The sequence below is a fragment of the Monomorium pharaonis genome, chromosome 7 (assembly GCF_013373865.1).
Source record: "Monomorium pharaonis isolate MP-MQ-018 chromosome 7, ASM1337386v2, whole genome shotgun sequence".
Taxonomy (NCBI): domain Eukaryota; kingdom Metazoa; phylum Arthropoda; class Insecta; order Hymenoptera; family Formicidae; genus Monomorium; species Monomorium pharaonis.
The window spans coordinates 296,532-315,195 of NC_050473.1; the positions used below are offsets into that span (position 1 = coordinate 296,532).

Consider the following 18,664-nt stretch of genomic DNA (forward strand, 5'->3'; position numbering starts at 1 on the left):
TTTATATGGCCATCGGGTGGGAAGTTGTTTGCAACAAACTAGTTTGCCGTGTAGTTTTATTCTTAAATTTAATCGATTTTTCTCTTAAAAACTATCAAGAGATACAAAAAAAATTGAATAATTCCATAAAATGCGCGGCAAACTAAGACACCCGTCCAGCATCGCGTACAAGTGTAAAATAATTCTTATTTAATAATGGCATTAGAGATCATTTTTTAATGTACATTTATTATCGCGCAAGATTTAAGAGATTAACGGGATTTTTCTCGGAAAATTCGGGTTACGTAAGAACGATTATAATCATTATTAACACGAACGGAATCGGTAGTCTTTGTTCTCGTGAATAATTACTAATAATTATGAATGAAGTTAATAATTAATACTCATTATTGACACGATCGAGGCGCGCGCGCACCGGCTTTCGCACGCCGCCAGCGAGGAAGATAACAGTGTGATAATCGCGCGCTCGATTCTTCTACCGTATTCACTTCCGAGTGCATAGAATCACACGCTGACTAACCGCGGCCCGCTGACTTCTCGTGCCCTCGTCTTACTTTCTTTCGCGGGTAACACGCCGTTGTTGCGCATAGGGTAGGATTGCGCGACCGACCTGACGACCGTCATAACCGAAGGAATTCGCGTATATGCATGTGAAATTGGGTCGCGATCGCGGCGATTTTGTAATTGGCCGGGGCGGGTGGGACGTGTTATGCACTCGGCAAACACACTTGCCTCCGCAAATACACGAAACTAGTCAATCCTGTATTCCCCTGAATCGGGAACAGGCCGGAATACAGGCGGGTTATTGGTTTCTTTCGGGTTCAAATCTCAACGACTCTACTCGGCGCTTCGTTCGACGAATCGATTGAAGAAATTGATTCTGCCTCAGAGGAAAATAAAGTGACGCAATCGGAATCAGAACAACTCATGTATTGCAATAAGAACAATTTGTTCGTTATAGTTTAATACGTTGTAAACAGGTAAATATCATAATGTACTATTACTTTTTCTGAACGCGCATTACTCCATAAATGTTCTCAACAAATGTTTTTTTTTTTTTTTTTTTTTTTTTTAAGAAAGTACAATATTATCAAAATCATCATTTCTTCAAATCATTTGTTTTCTCGCGTCTATAAATTGCGTAAAATATAGATATGAGAAGTAAACGGAAAAAACAGATATAGAAATTTAAAAAAAATGTTACAGAGTACGAAATATTCTGTCAGCATTTAATCGGTCTTGGTGAGGATCGAGGTCGTGGCACCGAACACCATAAGCAAGGCCACACGGCATCATTTTCAATGAAGCCGAACTTTTGGCTTGCACTTCTCCGATAGTGGTTTGTTCAATTTTTACGTTAGCCTAAGAAAATGTAAGAAATACTCATTTTTACTCATATTTATCAAAGATTATATCTGTAGGTCAAATTAAATAAAGAAATTTTTAACAAAATTCTTTACTCTTCCTCTTTTTTTTTTAATTAAATGCATTAAGCATGAAATATAACACAAATAAAGAAACTTATAATTTAATTAATATCTTTATTTATTTATTTAACTGATAGTTTGTACTCGACAAAATTTTGTTATTACTTAAGTTCATGTTTTAAACTGTGTGCATTTTTACATAAATTTTACAAACTTTATTCTTTAATAATACAATCTGTATTTTAGAAAGTGAACTAATTTATATGTTAAATTTTTTTGAAAACCGCAAGGTAAGTGATTTGATTTTAAACGATAATATTAAAGTAAATTTATACGTTAATTTTAATCAATGCATAATTACTTATCATTAAAACACGACATTACGACGACGAGTTTACCGGTTTCTCAACGTTCTTGTTTCTTGTAATTCGCATTCGCGCTGGCAAATCTTGCGGAAAGATCTCGCCAGTCGACATATGCGAGACAATCGGATTAACGCGTTTTTGTCGATTCGTGCATCCGATATCATGGCAATCGTTCGCAATCATCGCTTTTTTTATTATGTCCGGAAGCTCGTCGAAAAATCTTGCCTCTTGAAGAATTTGCTTATTCGGTCCTTGCGCGACAAATGGAACAGAGCTTTGATTTCCGGCACAGATTTGCGTCACGATTAATAAAGTATCCTTCAGGGAAACCTTGATCCATTCAAATAACAAAAAAATTATTTGTTAACACAGAAAAACAAGAGTAACGTTTCCTTAATAATACTTTTATCTATTGTATTCATATCTCATTTCGGTGTTAATTAATTGACAAAGATATTTCGATGTAAGAAAAACTATTCGTTCAAGATTTAAATTAGCATTTTAAGCGAATCAGATCTGTCAGTTTTAATGACAATAAAGCAAAGATTACTTCGCGTTCAAGAAGATCGATGGCGGCGGCTCCTTCGCTTCTCGGTACACTAGCAATTAACATATAACCCTTATCGTTTGGAACAGATTTCAGATCCCTGAAGGTTTTCTCAATTAAATTGGTCGCAGGTGTAAGAGCGAACGGTTTGTGCGGTAAGAGCTCATCCTTGAACATTTCGCCATTTCTGCGCAACAACTCGAACAGAGAACGGAAGAAAGCCATTCTTATTTTGGAGAATAAGTCGAACATATTCCACGCAGCATCATCATGATTTATCTTTTCTGTAAATAACAAATTTGTTTTCTTGATTTTCTCATAATTGATTTTCGCATCTTTTTATAAGCTGGCAAAAAGGTTATTAAATATTATTTTATAAATTGCATTTTATATTAAAGATTGTTAGCAAAACGATTGAAATAGATATCAAATATCTTATGTTTTTGTGTCTTATATTTTGAATTTCCATTAAAATTATCGGAATTTATGTTTCATATCTTTTGCCTCATTTTTCTCCATCTTCAACGAGTTTTGAATTTCAAAAAATGATTTTGACAATGGTCGATAAAATATTTATATAAAATATATTTTCTTTAATATACCTGCTTCTGGCGCATCTCTTGTTTTAGGATCTATTGCGATTAAAGGGGAAATAGATTTCGGGCGATCGCCAAGATCGATCACTTGCCAACTGTCGTTGGAATCGCGTTTTCTTTTATACAGTTCCAATTCCGCGTTACTTTCATTATATCCACTAGACTTGTACTTGGGAAAGAATGGGAAGTTGTTTCCGGAAACTGTACCTGTTCGGTAGTGTCCACGAATATTAATAACTATTGTTTCATATTTTTTTGATGTTATATTGTTACAGTTTTCTCGGTACTTTAACTTTCTGTAATTTAATAATTAAATTTTTGCTTTTTTCCAACCTATTGTCATTCCTCTCGCTTGTCTCGCCCATGATAACAACTTCCCTTCGATAATTGAGCGAGAGACATCGCAATCGCAATTTTTTTCTTCCTTTTCAGAAACCGACGCATTGTCCTTATGAAAATTAGGGCTCTCAATCTTGTTGCGGCAACTCTACAATATGAATTTTGCTTTCAACATAAGTCGGATTTAAAATATGTTATATAAATAACAGATTCAAAAAGGATTTACAATCGCACAAAAATATAATTCCAAAAATTAAATTTTATCATTGCTCCTATAAATATAGCACGAAAACTGTTTGATTATTTTCTATAATATAATAGATGTTTTATTTTTATCAAAATAGAAATTATTTAGTGATTTAAAATACTTAAATACACTTTAGTAAATTTATAATTTAATTTTTATTAAAAATAGAAAATAGAATTAAATAATAAAAAAAATTTAATCCATCGAACGATCAACTTTCTACTAAATCATCCAACATAGAAGTGATTAATGTGATTCTGGAAGAGTACTTGAAGAAATCCTTCAATCGCGAAGGGCAGTCTTTCTTTATAATCTTTCCACGAGTTCTCGTTCTCATCCACGAGTTTCTCATCCCGGCCCCTTTCATCGATCAGAAGCAAAATGACATTTCGAGGAGTAATAATAGCATTAGCGTTTCCCTCAGAAGAATCCGGAGCGTCATTCATCATTGCCGACGCTATTTCATCGATAGGTTTTATCTCGATGAGCTTCGACCCGACATTCTCGGTTGTTGATTTCTTCTCGCGCGTCCGATTTTCCGACATACTTTCCGGCATTTTTGCATTCTCGACTTTCGAGATCTTGTCCGTGCTCGTCGTCTGGATCTTGTCCTTCAACGCAGGGTCGACTCTTTGATAAGTGTCCAAGGACGGTGCCGTATCCCACGCAAGTGGCACAAGCTTTACTATTGAAGCGTGACATAAATCATTAATCAAAATATGTAATAACAACATGTCTTATAAAAGACTTCTTCAATTAGAAAATTTAGTTGTTAATTTGACTAAAATTTTCAACCTAATTAAATTTCTTAAACTGCAGAAATTTAATTCAGTCGAACAGCTCAGTCAAACTAACAATCGACGTTTCGCAGAGAAAAAGAAAAAATTTATACTACGCACATAGAAGTATATGATCTAAATAGCAAGTCTTTCAGAACGATGCTGAAACCGGAAACTAAGTGACTTGCGTGATTACTTATGCCTTGCGGTTCTTTGCTAATAATTGCACCAATTATGGTTACAAATGTGGCTGTTTAAACGAAGCGGAGATGAAAGCAAAAGAGCTGACGCGATCGGTACCTGAACGATCCATCGTGAATCCGAAGGAGCACGTCGTCATCATCAGCGACCATAGTACGAGAACGAAGATACCGGAACGTGACATGGCGGTTTGTGCTGACGAAATAAATTTAAACGTTTTCATTGTGACGCAATTAGATTATCTTGTCTCTCGCTAGCAGATGCAATATGTCGATAATATATTGCTGACCCGGACTTGCGGTCGGGTTTTTAATAGAGATGATGTACAGCAAAAGTTGGATCGTTCAATCTCAGGTAATTGCTGTGTCCGCCGGTCCGCCTTGTTCCTCTCCTAAAAAAAACAATTAGGCCGCGCTGTCGCTAATCAACAAAATCGGTTGCCTAAACGACGAGAGAAAATTTTTAAATCTAAACAAAGTTCTCTTTTAAAATTACTTGACAATTCATAATGACGTCATCAATCTTAATTAAAAAATGTGCTAAAAGTATCTCTCTGGTAAAAATTTATATATCATTTCTAGGTACTCATCCAGTTATCGTGTAGCATTATATTTTCATTAGTTGTAACTATACTGCATAAGAAACGAACGAGAACTTTGTAGAGTTTTATTCAGTGACCGAAACGGTTTTCCCGATAAAAACGTGCACAGACATCTGTCCAGTTTAACAATAATAGATACGCTTTCAGGCTGGCTTATTAATCAATTGGATAATCCATTTGTTATCAATTTTTGTTCAGTAAATGAAATGCGTGAACTTTGCGCGCGGTATTTTTTGTGCAGATAAAGCATCTTGATTCGGATTCCAAGTAGTTTTATTTCTCAGTTGTACTCGGCAGAAATAATAAGGACTGTTAAAAAGCGCGTGTTACATTTCTACCAGGGCTCATATGGTCATGGCTCACGCGGACTGTTATTAAGTAGAATGGCTGCCTCGATAATGGGAGCTCACTTAATTTTCGTGGTGCCAGCACGATATAGTATCATTAACCGACTGTCGCATACCGAATGTCGTACGGAAGTAAGGACTGTCGCCCTAAATAATGAAGGATTCTTTACCATCTCCGTACATATAAGTTGCGGCGCAGCCCTCGTCTCAAGTCGATACGTGACATATTTAACCGTTGAGACTTACATAGGTCACTCTTGAGAGTGAGACTACGCTCACGATCCGATTTATACTATTTGTTTTACGTCATTCGTTTAGTATGCACAAGTACTTTACGTACGAATCTTTTATTTTCATCGACCCCCCCGTATACTACGTATGTGATGATGGTATACCAGCAAATTACGAATCATTCGCGGGAATTCGCGTATATTCCGCGTATTAAAAGAGGGCGACATTCCGCGAAATTTTTCACCTGAAAAGCTAACTCCGTTGAAAATCTATCAAATCAAAATTAAATAATATAATAATTAGTGCATATACACATATTAATAAAAAATAAATATCAAAAATAGATTTGTCTAATTTTATTCTGAAAAAAATTCATACGTAAGGTATATATGTATAATAGATTAATTTTGAAAGTATTTGGAAATGTGTGAACCTTGCAGCTACGATAGATAGGATAAACTAATGACCCGTAGAACTTAATGCGGAAGCTAAACTTTACATTCACATATTAATGCAAACGCGGAATGGCGGCACGAAAGGCGTTACTCTCCTACTCATCATCACTCGACATCGACAAATAAACTCGCAATGAGGCTCACGGTCAGCAAAACGTTCTGGAATGTTATCCGAATAAAAAAAAAAAATAAAACCCGATAAGCCAGCGCGCCGATACGGCGATCCTAGCGGAAGCTTCGTTTCACCAATTGCTAACCCCTGCTCTAGGCATCTTGGGGACTTTAGACTGTTTTCTTCGTTGAAACTTTTCTTTACGTTGAAAACCCCGCACGGAGCACGAGCGGCGGCGTGCTGAATTATTAAAAGGATTATAGACCCCCGTGTGTGCAACCCCGGGGACGGCGTAAGAAGCGACATGGCGTCGGAGGAAACCGTCGCGCAGCGCGGACGAAGCGGTCTGCGCCTGGTTACCGGGCCCCGATTGGTCCACGTTTGGTACCTACCCCGCTGGAAGGGGTTTCCCCATCGGTGGGGTGGTGGTGGCGGCCAGGTCATAACCGGAGGAGGGGTTGTGAAGAAGAGGGCAGGAGCAGAGGATACTTGGGCCTCGGCCGTAGAGACGAGACCGTGTTTTCGCGAACGTGTGTGTCACAAAACGAGCCACAAACAAAACGACGACTGATGGCAGGCCGACTAGTTAGTTTGCTCTTCTTCGTTCTTCTGATATACCTGGCACGATTGCTGCAGCGTAATCGCGAGGCGCTGAAGGCCGCGTCATAAACTGGACGCGAGGACGACGGCGTCTTCTTCGCTTTTGGATATCGGTAATCTTGGACCGTCGAAGCTATCAAGGTAAGACTCCCTCCAAATGGAAACTTCACAAGGCTCTACAAACGTTTGCGTCCCTTGCGATCTTGCGATTCCTTTTACGATTTACGTTTGTGCGTAGAAATGCGTGATCCATATCGCGTTCTATGTAAAAGAAGAATTGTGCGTTCTAGAAGTTTCGTTCGCACCACCTCGTGCATACCTAATGGCCTTGTGATAGATGATGCAGGTCGCGTATTGTGCGTGAATTAGTTATGAAGTTGTTATTATTTAACGACGAATTTCCCGTGTTAATAAAGCGATTTACCATGTAAAGCGTTGCTCAGCCCGTGCCGTTTGCCCGCAGATGATGAAGATGCAGAAACAACAGGGCCTCGTGGCCGATCTCATGCCCAACATAAGGGTCATGAAGATCTTCGGGCATTTCGTATTCAACTATTACGACGACAATTCGTCGAAGTACTTGCATAAGGTGTACTGCTGCGTAAGTAATCACGAGTTTCAAACTTGACGCGCGGAAGGGTCGGTTTTGCCAAATCGTCTAAGAATTTAATCCCCGTCTGATTAAATAGAAGCCGAAGTTAGAGGCACAAGTCCGACATTCTTTAGCCTATGATTTTGGTAATAGTATTTTCACAAGATACATCCGACAATTTTAACAATACTTATGATTCTTTTATTTATGTCCAAGTACCCGTGACACTTCCGGTGTTTCCTCCGGATCGTACACGCACACACACGCGCACGCATGCACGCATACACACACAAAAGCTATCTCTTCCAGGCAAACTTATTCCTGCTGCTGCTGCAATTCGGCCTGTGCGCGGTGAATCTGATCATCGAGAGCGCCGACGTCGACGATCTCACGGCGAATACGATTACCCTTCTCTTCTTCACGCACAGCATCGTCAAGGTCGTCTACTTCGCGATCAGGAGCAAGTACTTTTACAGAACGTGGGCGATATGGAACAATCCGAATTCCCATCCGCTCTTTGCCGAGAGCAACGCGAGATACCACGCGATCGCCCTGAAGAAGATGAGGCTGCTGCTCTTTTTGGTCGGCATCACGACCGTGCTCACCGCGGTGGCCTGGACCACCCTCACCTTCTTCGAGCATCCGATTAGAAAAGTTGTGGATCCAATCACGAACGAGACGGAAATTATTGAGGTAACATCACGTATGAAATATAAAACACATTAGCTCTGTCCAGCAAAAAGAATTAGAAATAATTAAAATTTTTTTAAATATAATTAAAGCAAGTTTAATTAATTGTTTGTAACTAAATCTATATCTTTATATATTTATCTTTTTTATAATTACTTTTTTTTAAATATATATATACGGCATATATTTTATTTATCGCACGCCTTTGAGTGCCGCTTTACTCCGTGATATGTTGGAAATTTTTTTCCACGTGATTTTCAGTTGCCGCAATTGTTGGTCCGTTCGTTCTACCCATTCAACGCCGGCAAGGGAGTGACGCATGTCCTGGTACTCATATATCAATTCTACTGGGTGCTGTTCATGCTTATCAATGCCAATTCGTTGGATGTCCTCTTCTGCTCGTGGTTGCTGTTCGCCTGCGAACAACTGCAGCATCTGAAACAAATCATGAAGCCTCTCATGGAGTTGAGCGCGACTTTAGACACGGTCGTTCCGAACAGCAGCGAGCTCTTCAAGGTCTGTCTGAATCTTAAATACCAATCACATGAATTTTCATCCAAATGTAATCTACATATTTCTGCCCTTTTCGTATCTAAAGTTAAATCTTTCGAGATTCGCGCTGACTTCGATCGATAAAAAAAAAATCCTTGTCTTATTTAACGTTATCAATGCTCGCGTGACAAACGACTTTTGTCGTTTAAAGTACTTTGTAATACTAAAGAGTACATGTGAACCCCCCGTGCACGTAGGCTGGCAGCGCGGATCATCTCCGTGAATCGGAGAATCAGCCGCCGCCGCCAGCGGCAGCCCAAGGCGACAACATGCTGGACCTCGATCTTCGCAACATATACAGCAATCGGCAGGACTTCACGGCGACCTTCCGGCCGACCGCCGGCATGAACTTCAACGGTGGCGTAGGACCGAACGGACTTACGAAGAAGCAAGAGATGCTCGTCAGAAGTGCCATCAAGTACTGGGTGGAGAGACACAAGCACATTGTCAGGTGAGTCAATTTTATTAGATCGCCACGCGATTCGCGCAAGTTATCGCGATGCCCTTCCCCCTCCCCCCCCCCATCCACCCTCCCTAATCGGATTGTTGGCTACCTCGCTGAAAAGAGAGGTCGCAAGATAAAGAGACCGTGAGATAAAAGATTCAGTATCGAATGCCGTGATGAGAGATGCAAAACCGCCCCCATTGTGCTCTACTTACCCACTGAAGACGTATTGTTAATTCATGCAGCTCGTACACCACGAGCGACGGATCATTTCTTTGAAAGTCATCTGCATCTTGTGTGCACTAGTGACCCAGAATAATCCCGTATAACACGTCGCGGGCGTGTAAAGTATTTAGTATATAGCCGGCATTATATTGACCCCATAGAGAGACGCGCTAACTGCTCCCTCAATTATTAAGGACCCGTACATGACAGAGTTGCGGCCAAACATCACGCGTTCGTGAATATTTCAGAACACGCGTAAACAGATGTCAAATATTACAAAGCTGTTCGAAGCATACACACTCGATGTTAATTATTTTATTTATAATATCGGGGAAAAAGAAACTTTACATCGAGCTAACATTAATCTAGTACCATAGGTAAGAGATAAAAGGCTTTAATAATAAATAATAATAATGCTAAATTGATTTGTGACTTAAATAATATATAAAATTAAAACAGTAAATAATTAACAAAATAAAATTAATAAAGAGCAAAAGAAATAATTTTATGATTTTATCATTTAATTTAAAAAATATAATAAATAAAGGAAGACATTACAAAGAAAATTATACAAATGCTAGATATTATACTTTAGGGTATAAAACAGGGTAATTATTGCGATCTTTGTGTGTGTATGTGTGTGTGTAAATTCTTAATATTTCTGTCGATAATTTCGTACCATTTATTAATTCATTAACGTGAAAGTCATTAGTGACAAAAATAGTGTTGGAATATCATTCTTTAAAAACATAAAATACAATTCACAATAATCAAAAAATTGCAAAAGTCGTTAATAAACAGCAAAGATAAGATAACGTGAATACATTTTTAAAACTTTATTTATCATTAATAACAAATGTAACTTTTCGTTAGAATTTATTGAAGTCCACGTGACACTCAACGTGTTAAAATTAATCAACACGAGAACTGCTCGAGTTTTGAAATCAAAGAGAGGGATCTTATTATCTTGATTAATTAATAAAAATTTGCTGTTACTCTCACTTCAATCTATTCATCGTACTTCAAAAATAAATAAATATATCAATAGAACAGTTCAATTTCCGCTTGTCTGCAATTCGACAATTAATAACAACGAATAACATAATTCCACTTAAAAAAAACGGGGAGGTCTCGTCTCGAAATCGTAAAATGTGCGCCCTTCGTACTTCGAGTATGCGGAAAACAACCGGCGGCGCGGCGAGGGATCGATTGTTCCTCGGGGAAAAAAAAAATTTCTTTTCTTTTTCGCGAGACGCGGCGCGAACGGATGCCTCGTGGTAGGTTCCTGTAGGTTTGCGAAGGGGAGGAAGGAGAGGGGGGGAGTGTGCCGAAGCCGACTCGTCGACTGCCACGGGATGCGCGTGTTCCCACGGTGGTGAAGTATTTATTCTAAGAAAGCGCGATATTGACCGCAACGGGGGTCGTGTGTTGTACGGGGCTGCGATACGCGCGATTCACGGGGGAGACGCGCGACGACGGTTCACGTGCACGTAACGTGCGCACACACGTGGTTCACCTGCCAACGCGACGACAGATTTTCGCCCCGTCCAACCCCCTGTAGGGACACACACACCCGCTTCTTCACACCCGCGCTACGTTGGACGGAGATCCGTTGTCCGCGCGACGAAACGACGATCGGTCAATTTTATCAGATCCGTCGTTGCCTCCTTTAGCGCGCTTTCCCTTTTATCGGGAATTAAAATACACGATTTTCATCAGGCACAGTTTCGATACTATGCACGTATATATTGATCTCGCGTTACCTTTCCCAGGTATAAACTCGTGAACTTTCTTCCGGAACTTCGTTTCAGTTTCAAATCTCTTTATTAATTCTTAATTGATAATCGTAGGAGCGCCCCTAACTAAGACCGGCCTGAGAATTGACCCGAAAATCGTTACGGCCGTCATTTTGCCTAAACTTTCTTCCGCAACCTTGTTTCCTCTTTTGTATTTTAATTTCAGTTCTCCTCATTAATTCTCGATGGGTCCGCTAGTAGCTTAGCAGCTAAGGAGTAGCGTTTGCGAATTGAAAATCGTTACGGCGGTCATTACAGTTGAGAGACACGCGTAGGGACGCGTATTATCACCTATACGCGATATTGGAAGTGAAAGATATTGACCGCGGCGAAGGTCATGTCCTATACGGATAAGCGGCCTAAGGGGATGAAGCGGTTTTCCACATGGCGCGACTATATGCCGCGCTTGGGCATTCGATACGGGGTTGCAAGAATTTCTGACACGCTGCCTCGCTGCAAAACGCTAAATTTCCGCACGTGTTTCACGTTAACGCGACCTTTTTTTCGCGACGAGCGACAGTTCCCGTACGGACGGCCATCGCGCTTTCTTCAAGGCGTTTCGACGTTATCGATCATGCTTACCGGGAAACAATGTAAACTCGACGAAATGGGATATACACGTTGGTGAAAGCCGCGGAAACGAATATTCGTTTCCCGTTGGTCAACCTGCCCCGATCGCTTGGTTTAAGTATGAAGATTAAGGGTGTACCTATGGACGAAAGACCGGGCATTACGAATACATCATTCACGAGCCGCTCGTCAAACCCGGCGCTATTAAACGGCATAAAGTCACCCTTAGGCAGTTCCGAGCTTTCGAACGGAATCGACGCGGGATTAATCGTTGTCTCTTTTTTTTCCCCCCCCGCGCAGATTGGTCACCGCGGTCGGGGACGCGTATGGCTTCGCGCTTCTGCTCCACATGCTGACGACGACCATCACTTTGACGCTGCTCGCCTACCAGGCGACGAAGGTGAGTGCGCTTGCCGAGCTTGCCCTGCCGGATTCCTTTTTCCAAGGTTCCCCGAGCAAAATGACTTATCGATCGCATAAATGAGTAACGCAATGTCAAGTAATGCGATGTCGATGGGTCAATGCGGGCTGGAAGCGTATCAGGAGTTAAGTATTCATACTAATGGCCACGAGTTTTTTAAATGCTACAGGTGAACGGCGTAAACGTGTACGCGGCCTCGACGATCGGCTACGTGCTCTACACGTTCGGCCAGGTCTTTCTGTTCTGCATATTTGGAAATCGCTTGATCGAAGAGGTGCGTATACGTGTGCCCAAGCCCGCGAGGGACTTCATCCCTCAAATTTCGCTTAAAATTCCAATAAGAGATAAAGATGCTTCAGCGCGAGCTTAAAGGGAGAGAAATCAATAGAAATCTTTTTTCTTTTTAATTACACAATCTTTTTTTCGTACAATCCGGTGCAATACGTTGCACTAAGGGTCTCATCTGTTTTTAGAGCACCTCGGTGATGGAGGCGGCTTATTCTTGCCACTGGTACGACGGATCGGAGGAGGCTAAAACGTTCGTGCAGATCGTGTGCCAGCAGTGTCAGAAAGCTATGTCAATATCGGGGGCGAAATTCTTCACGGTGTCCCTGGATCTCTTCGCTTCGGTAAGATTCAATCCGTACCGATCTATCCCCAGGCGCTTAAACATCGCGTTCGATTATCGCGTAGTAAAAGAATCCCGCTCGGTAACCAATTGATTTTTGTCAATTTGTGTTTGGGGATAAGGTAATTGACTTTCTAAAAACTTCCGTAGGTACTGGGAGCCGTGGTGACTTACTTCATGGTGTTGGTGCAACTGAAATGAATGTTCAGCTTCGTGCATTCCAGATGCGAATGCAGCCTCTCGCGTTGCACGCGGCTGTGCAAAATTATATTTTTTAACGTATTTACAAGGGACCAAACGAAGCATTCGTGTCGTGAAGATTCTCACGGGGAGAATCCGCATTTACGGGCGCGTAGCAAAATGCTGAGGTTCACGAAATGGAAAATCAAAACCTTGGTGGAAATTTCATGCATTTTTTTTAACAAGTTTGCTAGACAGTTTTATTATTCCGATCTGGTATATATTTAACTGAGAAGTAAAGCCATTTATAATTTTAATATAACGCTTTGCCTGCAATTATTGCGTATAAAAAAAAAAAATACGCAAAATCTAAATCTAAATTTGCCGAACAAAAACAGGACAATAAATGGACTATGCATTGATTAATAATTGAATTGATTAGTAAGCAAGTCTAAAGGCCTGTCTATTAATACTAGACAATAACTGGGTGAGCATCTACGTGTATTTTTATCGAGAAAACTGTTTCAGCCACCAAATAAAACTCCATCAAATTCTTTTGTCCTAATTCTTAAGCAATATTATTACAACTAAAGAGAACCTGGTAATATTAAATAAAACTGGATAGATTTTGCATATATTTCTACTAGAAAAGCTACATGTCAGAATTGAGTTTGAGCGATAAAAATGATAGAATATTTTTACCGTTATTTAAAAAATACCAATAAGCAATGAGGCATAAGTAGATCCTTTTTTTAAAATTATTATCAAGATTAACGAGCAGTGAGAGAAACAGGCACTTTCCTTCGTTAAAATGTAAATTTTAGTGCGTATCTCTCTATATAATTTTTCTTTCCACATTTTTATTGTGCATATGACAGCAAAGGATAACGATAAGCACTCGTCGCGATTCATTTTCGTGCACATTAATTATAAGTCGTAATGCTTTATGGGGAAGATATACGCTAATGTCGTTCGAGGTAATGTCTTACTGAAACGGCTTGTATCAATTGTTGTGCAATTGACAAAATGAAACATACATTAACGAACAGACACGAAAGAGCCTATGACGCTTTCTGAGAAGACAGACTTACATATACACATTGAATAAAAGTAATATTTAATAATTATGTCTAAATAACAGTTAATAAATTTTGGTAAATAGTTTCAATTAAATATTCAGTTAATCCAAATATTTAATAATATTTAGTAGCCGTTTAATAACCGATTACTTTTATTATATTTGGTTACTATTAATAATTAATTGCTAAATATTACTAAATGTTTGATTGTATTAAGTATTTAATTGAAATTATTTCCACCAAAGCTTGATTAATATTAAATTCTTTTTCTTAGTGTATATGTATTTTTTATGTCAGAGATATCGCTTTATTATAACGATTATAATCGTCTTATTTAAAATTTCGTTTAACAATCGCTATTGTTCTCGCTTATGTTCTCGAACGGTATTCTAAAACTGTAATTTAAAAACATATAGGACGGAGCACTCAAAAAATTTTTTGCTGATATAGACAGATTTCTTGATATCATAACCAAAATGTATCGCTAATTTTTGTATCTGCTAGAATTTTGGCTGTCACGTATAGAATTTATAAATTCTGTTTCTGCCAGTTAAATCGATTAAGTGCAATACATATACATATCACGGTATTTGCTAATCATATATCTGCCTCTGTTAATTTTTACAAACATATGATTTTTGTTGAAGTTGCAAGATTTTTTTTGAGTGAGGGATTTAATAAACGCGTGTACATTAACGAAACGTCCGAATAAGTGTAAATATAAGATATAATCGTATAAGATGGATTACGTTTTTTAGTAGAACATAACGGTGAATCGCTAATGTTAAATCTTGGTAGCAGCATGCTTTGTCGTGTACGCAACAAGCAACAGTTTAGAGCGTTACCATGCACACCAATGTTTTTAATTAATTATGTTCCCTGCGTTTTATTTAAAATGATAAATCCATAGATGGTGCGAAGCTTTTGCTGTTTAGAAGATGCCATTTTAATTTTAGCTCACTTTATCTTTAAATAAATTTTCTTCTCTTTCTCTCCTGTTACTTATTAATGATAAAATTTAGTTTCTGCGTAGGATGTGTATTTTGACACATAGTACAAGTTGTTAATCTCCCTTTATTGTCACTTAACCATATAGGACAAACGATATTTGCTGTTTCTGCCGGAGAGTTAAAATTTGTCAATAAAATAAAAAAAATAAAAATTTCATCGTCGCGTTAGAATAAAAAAATATCAGTGCTCCGATGAGAGAAACAGCGATGCAATTGATGTAATACGTCAATTATTATATGATACAATTATCGAACGGTATTTGAATCTAATAAATATAGAGTAATATAGAGTAATCTATATATATATATATATATATATGTATATACATATATATATTTTCATTATACGTAACCACGTGAGCAGACGTATAAATAATGTACCTCGTTTTTTATATTTCGTAACATCTATCAGTGTCTTTAATAAGATAATATTTTGTCACTTAAAGAATATCCAAGAGGAGATTTGCACCTACATGGCTGCTCATTCTGATTGTTATAATATAAATATGTATCTTTCGTCGGCACGGATATCGTTTTACGTGACGAGATATTTTTAATTTCTTTCGCCGGGAAAGCGAGAAGCACCGCCGTGAAAAGAGTGTAGAACGTTGTAAGGCGGAAATGAACTTTTATTAGTAAATATGAGAGTGTCCGGCGATATCCGAGCTCGATGTATTTTATTTTAATATTAACATATAATTAACGTATGTGTACATTATTATGGTCAAATATTAATCGACGAGGTCACAGTATTATCAAATAGTTTTTCTCTATGTAAAGCTGTACTATATTTATTTAATAAAATATTGATATAAACGTTCATATAAATTCAAACGTGTCAGAAGGAAATCCGTATTTTCTTATCGCGTTCGATTCTGTGCGTTCGAAGGGAAAGGAAGCTACGACGTGACATAACATCATCAAAAAAAAATCGTCTTTTGAATCGAGACTACAGCAAGAAGTTCGCTGCACGACGGGCGCCGTTACAAGACAGCATTGTAGAAAATAAAAATTGTAGAGGACGCGTCGAAACACATGTTCACGTTACAGTAGTAATAAAGATTGTCTCGCCTCACGAAATCCAATAAATTAGCGCGGACCGCGGGAGAGTTTCTCCTTATTCGATTCGATCGTTGCTTTTGGAGAACACGATTCTTTCGACATGTAGAAAGTAACGATTTTCGTAGAAATGCGATTTATAAGCGGACCGTGCGCGAATAATGCACGTGCATGGTTGGCACGAAGGCACGTAGGATCGCAGGGATGAAGAAGGATCATGACTTGTCACTCTTATCCGAGGAAACCCTTTGAAAATCGTAGACATAAAAGGCAAACTTTATTTTTGCACTGGATCCTTTGTCACGTTCTTTTTCTTTACTATTAATAAAAATTTAATATAAAGTATCAAGATACCTTTGCCGTATACGAAATAAATCGAGATACGCGCGGCTGCGTGCCTCCCCTCGTTTTTTTTCCAGTGTTAATAATAAAATATTGACGCAAAATACGGACATGCATGCATATGCATGTATGTACACGCACATACATACATGGCGTTCCGAAACTTTACCTACAGTATTATTGAATAGAATATTTATTGGAAAAAATGTTTGATTAAAATAAATCAACACGCAAATAAATCTATTTAAAATAAACGATTATTTTTTCCCGTTCTAATAAAATAAATCCTTAATTTATCGTTTAAAAACGAATTTAAAAAATTTTCATAAAGTTTTATTTTATGCTTTATTATTTTAATGCCTTAGAAAAATCCAGTTTTAGATAATGCATAATTCATGTCGGAATTTAAGACAGAACTCTCTTATGTGTTGTATAGCACAGAAAACATTTAAATAATCAAAACGCATTAAAGTATGCAAAATATAAAATTATAGTTCTCTCTAAAAAAAAAATCTCCTCTCTAAAATATGTCGTAAAACGTAGATTGTTTAAAATAGGCTTTAAAAGAAGCGCGTTATGCTCAATATATATTTTAATATATATTTGATATCTTTACTTTTGTACTTTTTTTTAAATATTCCTGATGCACTTTAAATCGCTTGGCGCAGCCACTCTCTCGACAATATTCACATGATATTCACGTATAAATATTTATAACATTTATAGACGTAATATTTATACACATTAAAATATCAACCACTTTGAGCAATATTTATAATTCGCATCTCTCGCTTAGAATTTAAAAAAGGAATTTATAATTTTATGTGTCAAAAACGTCTGAATAAACAAAATATAAAAACATATAGAACCTATATGTTAAAATACGCGCATTCATAAAAAGAGACGTGGTATGTAAGTGACAGTAAAATCCTGTCTTCAGATCAGAATTAAAAAAATGCTTTGCGTTACGATAAAGATAAAATAACCTTTCGCTTGCTTACTGCAAAGACGCCCACGCGAGCATTACGAGTGGATAATTCACACTGTCAAAGTAGAAAAGCGCCATTCGCTCTGGGATTAAGCCAACTCGCGATTGATATCTCGACCAAAGATTTTTCTTTTTTTTTTTAATTCGGCTTCAGCCGAGAGATCTGCCGACTCGATCAGCGACTCTCGGAACACCCTGCAATAACGCACGTGCGTCCACGACGAGAGGCGAGACAACAAACGTTTAACAAGTGAGTTAACCGAGTGAGAAATTAGCGCGCGCGGCGGCGGCGACGGCGACGGCGGGTTCCGCACGCAGGCGCAGACCGCGGGCATCTAGGGGTAGCTTCGATCGTCCGGGGGATGAATACTGTGCCGTGCTGCCGCCCGAGAACGCCTCTATACCTCGTGCGTTGCTCCCGTGCGATGCTGCGTGAAACGCCAGCTCTCGCGTCGCCGCCGTCGTTTCGTGACAGTGACACGCCTGCGGAGCGCGTGGTGCCGGTCCGTCGCGGTTGCGTAATCGTCGATCGTGCGTCAGCCCTCGGCGACCGGGCGGGGGAGCCTCGCGGTCCAGGGAGGATTCTGTGATCGCGCCTCGTCGTCGTCGTCGTCGTCGTCGTCCTCGTCGCTGGAAAGAAGATGCATCGAACGTCGTCGTCGTGGTCGAGGCGATATCAGCCGTCGACGGCGAAATCGGACGGCTGCGAAATCGAGCCTGCGAGGCAGTCTCTCTCTCTCCCCTCGGTGGAAGCAATACACGTATAAAGCAATACACTGGCGCGTGGACCGTCTCCACTTTGCGCCGCCGTCATCGCCTATCCGTCGCTCGATGATTGTAAATATCAAAGGAAAATGATAATAATAATAATAACGACGTCCGACAACGGTGCCGTCTGAGACGCATGCGTTCGCCGCCGAATTCCGTGTGCAGGCTCCGTGTGCAAGTGCATGGATCGGATCTATTAGGGCCAGGGGGAAGGGGGGGGGTACAAACAAAACGCAGGCGTGCGCAACGAAACCCCGTAGAAATCCCCCGCGATCGAAAGGGGAGACCGCTCGATCGCTCGCACGGGCTCTCGCTTTGTCAATCAACGAAGTACAATCTAGAATACTTGCCAGCAATCAAAATCGACAATGCGTAATATCAAAGCGAGATTCGGATCTCGGATCCTACTAGTTTAACCGTATTTATGCAAATTAAGGTCGCGTTATTGGGATTCTTCCTCGAAAATGCTGCG

The 18,664-nt window shown here is 39.3% G+C and overlaps 2 protein-coding genes and 1 long non-coding RNA gene across 4 annotated transcripts; 2 read left to right on the forward strand and 1 right to left on the reverse strand.

Moving 5' to 3' along the window:
- Positions 1–445: 445 nt before the first annotated feature.
- LOC114254711 lies at positions 446–1,452 on the forward strand. Its single transcript, XR_003626039.2, has 2 exons — positions 446–980; positions 1,207–1,452. It is a non-coding gene; the product is annotated as an uncharacterized LOC114254711 (long non-coding RNA).
- LOC105831207 lies at positions 1,048–6,356 on the reverse strand. 2 transcript variants are annotated; one of them, XM_036290012.1, is made up of 7 exons: positions 4,601–6,356; positions 3,791–4,206; positions 3,269–3,422; positions 2,942–3,142; positions 2,343–2,623; positions 1,789–2,122; positions 1,048–1,362 (listed from the first exon to the last, which is right to left on the reverse strand). In XM_036290012.1, the coding sequence occupies exons 1-6, from the start codon at positions 4,722–4,724 to the stop codon at positions 1,808–1,810; spliced, it is 1,491 nt and encodes a 496-aa protein (XP_036145905.1). In that variant the 5' UTR covers positions 4,725–6,356; the 3' UTR covers positions 1,048–1,362; positions 1,789–1,807. The 2 variants fall into 2 exon arrangements, with proteins under 2 accessions (XP_036145905.1, XP_028047483.2); XM_028191682.2 differs by having other exon boundaries at positions 1,048–2,122; positions 4,601–6,355.
- A 388-nt stretch (positions 6,357–6,744) lies between these two features.
- Positions 6,745–13,511, forward strand: LOC105831208 (odorant receptor coreceptor). Its single transcript, XM_012671191.3, has 9 exons — positions 6,745–6,988; positions 7,311–7,448; positions 7,749–8,132; positions 8,391–8,645; positions 8,879–9,132; positions 12,018–12,117; positions 12,308–12,412; positions 12,612–12,767; positions 12,917–13,511. Exons 2-9 carry the CDS (start codon positions 7,311–7,313, stop codon positions 12,965–12,967), a joined length of 1,443 nt encoding a protein of 480 aa, XP_012526645.1. The 5' UTR covers positions 6,745–6,988; the 3' UTR covers positions 12,968–13,511.
- The last annotated feature ends 5,153 nt before the right edge of the window (positions 13,512–18,664 follow it).

Coding starts and splice junctions, on each gene's coding strand:
- LOC105831207 (XM_036290012.1), bottom strand. CDS start 4,724: ATGAAAACGTTTAAATTTATTTCGTCAGCACAAACCGCCATGTCACGT. Junction 3,143..3,268: donor AGCGAGAGGAATGACAATAG/GTTGGAAAAAAG, acceptor ACTACCGAACAG/GTACAGTTTCCGGAAACAAC. Junction 2,123..2,342: donor TCGATCTTCTTGAACGCGAA/GTAATCTTTGCT, acceptor GAATGGATCAAG/GTTTCCCTGAAGGATACTTT.
- LOC105831208 (XM_012671191.3), top strand. CDS start 7,311: ATGATGAAGATGCAGAAACAACAGGGCCTCGTGGCCGATCTCATGCCC. Junction 12,118..12,307: donor TCGCCTACCAGGCGACGAAG/GTGAGTGCGCTT, acceptor TAAATGCTACAG/GTGAACGGCGTAAACGTGTA. Junction 12,768..12,916: donor CCCTGGATCTCTTCGCTTCG/GTAAGATTCAAT, acceptor AAACTTCCGTAG/GTACTGGGAGCCGTGGTGAC.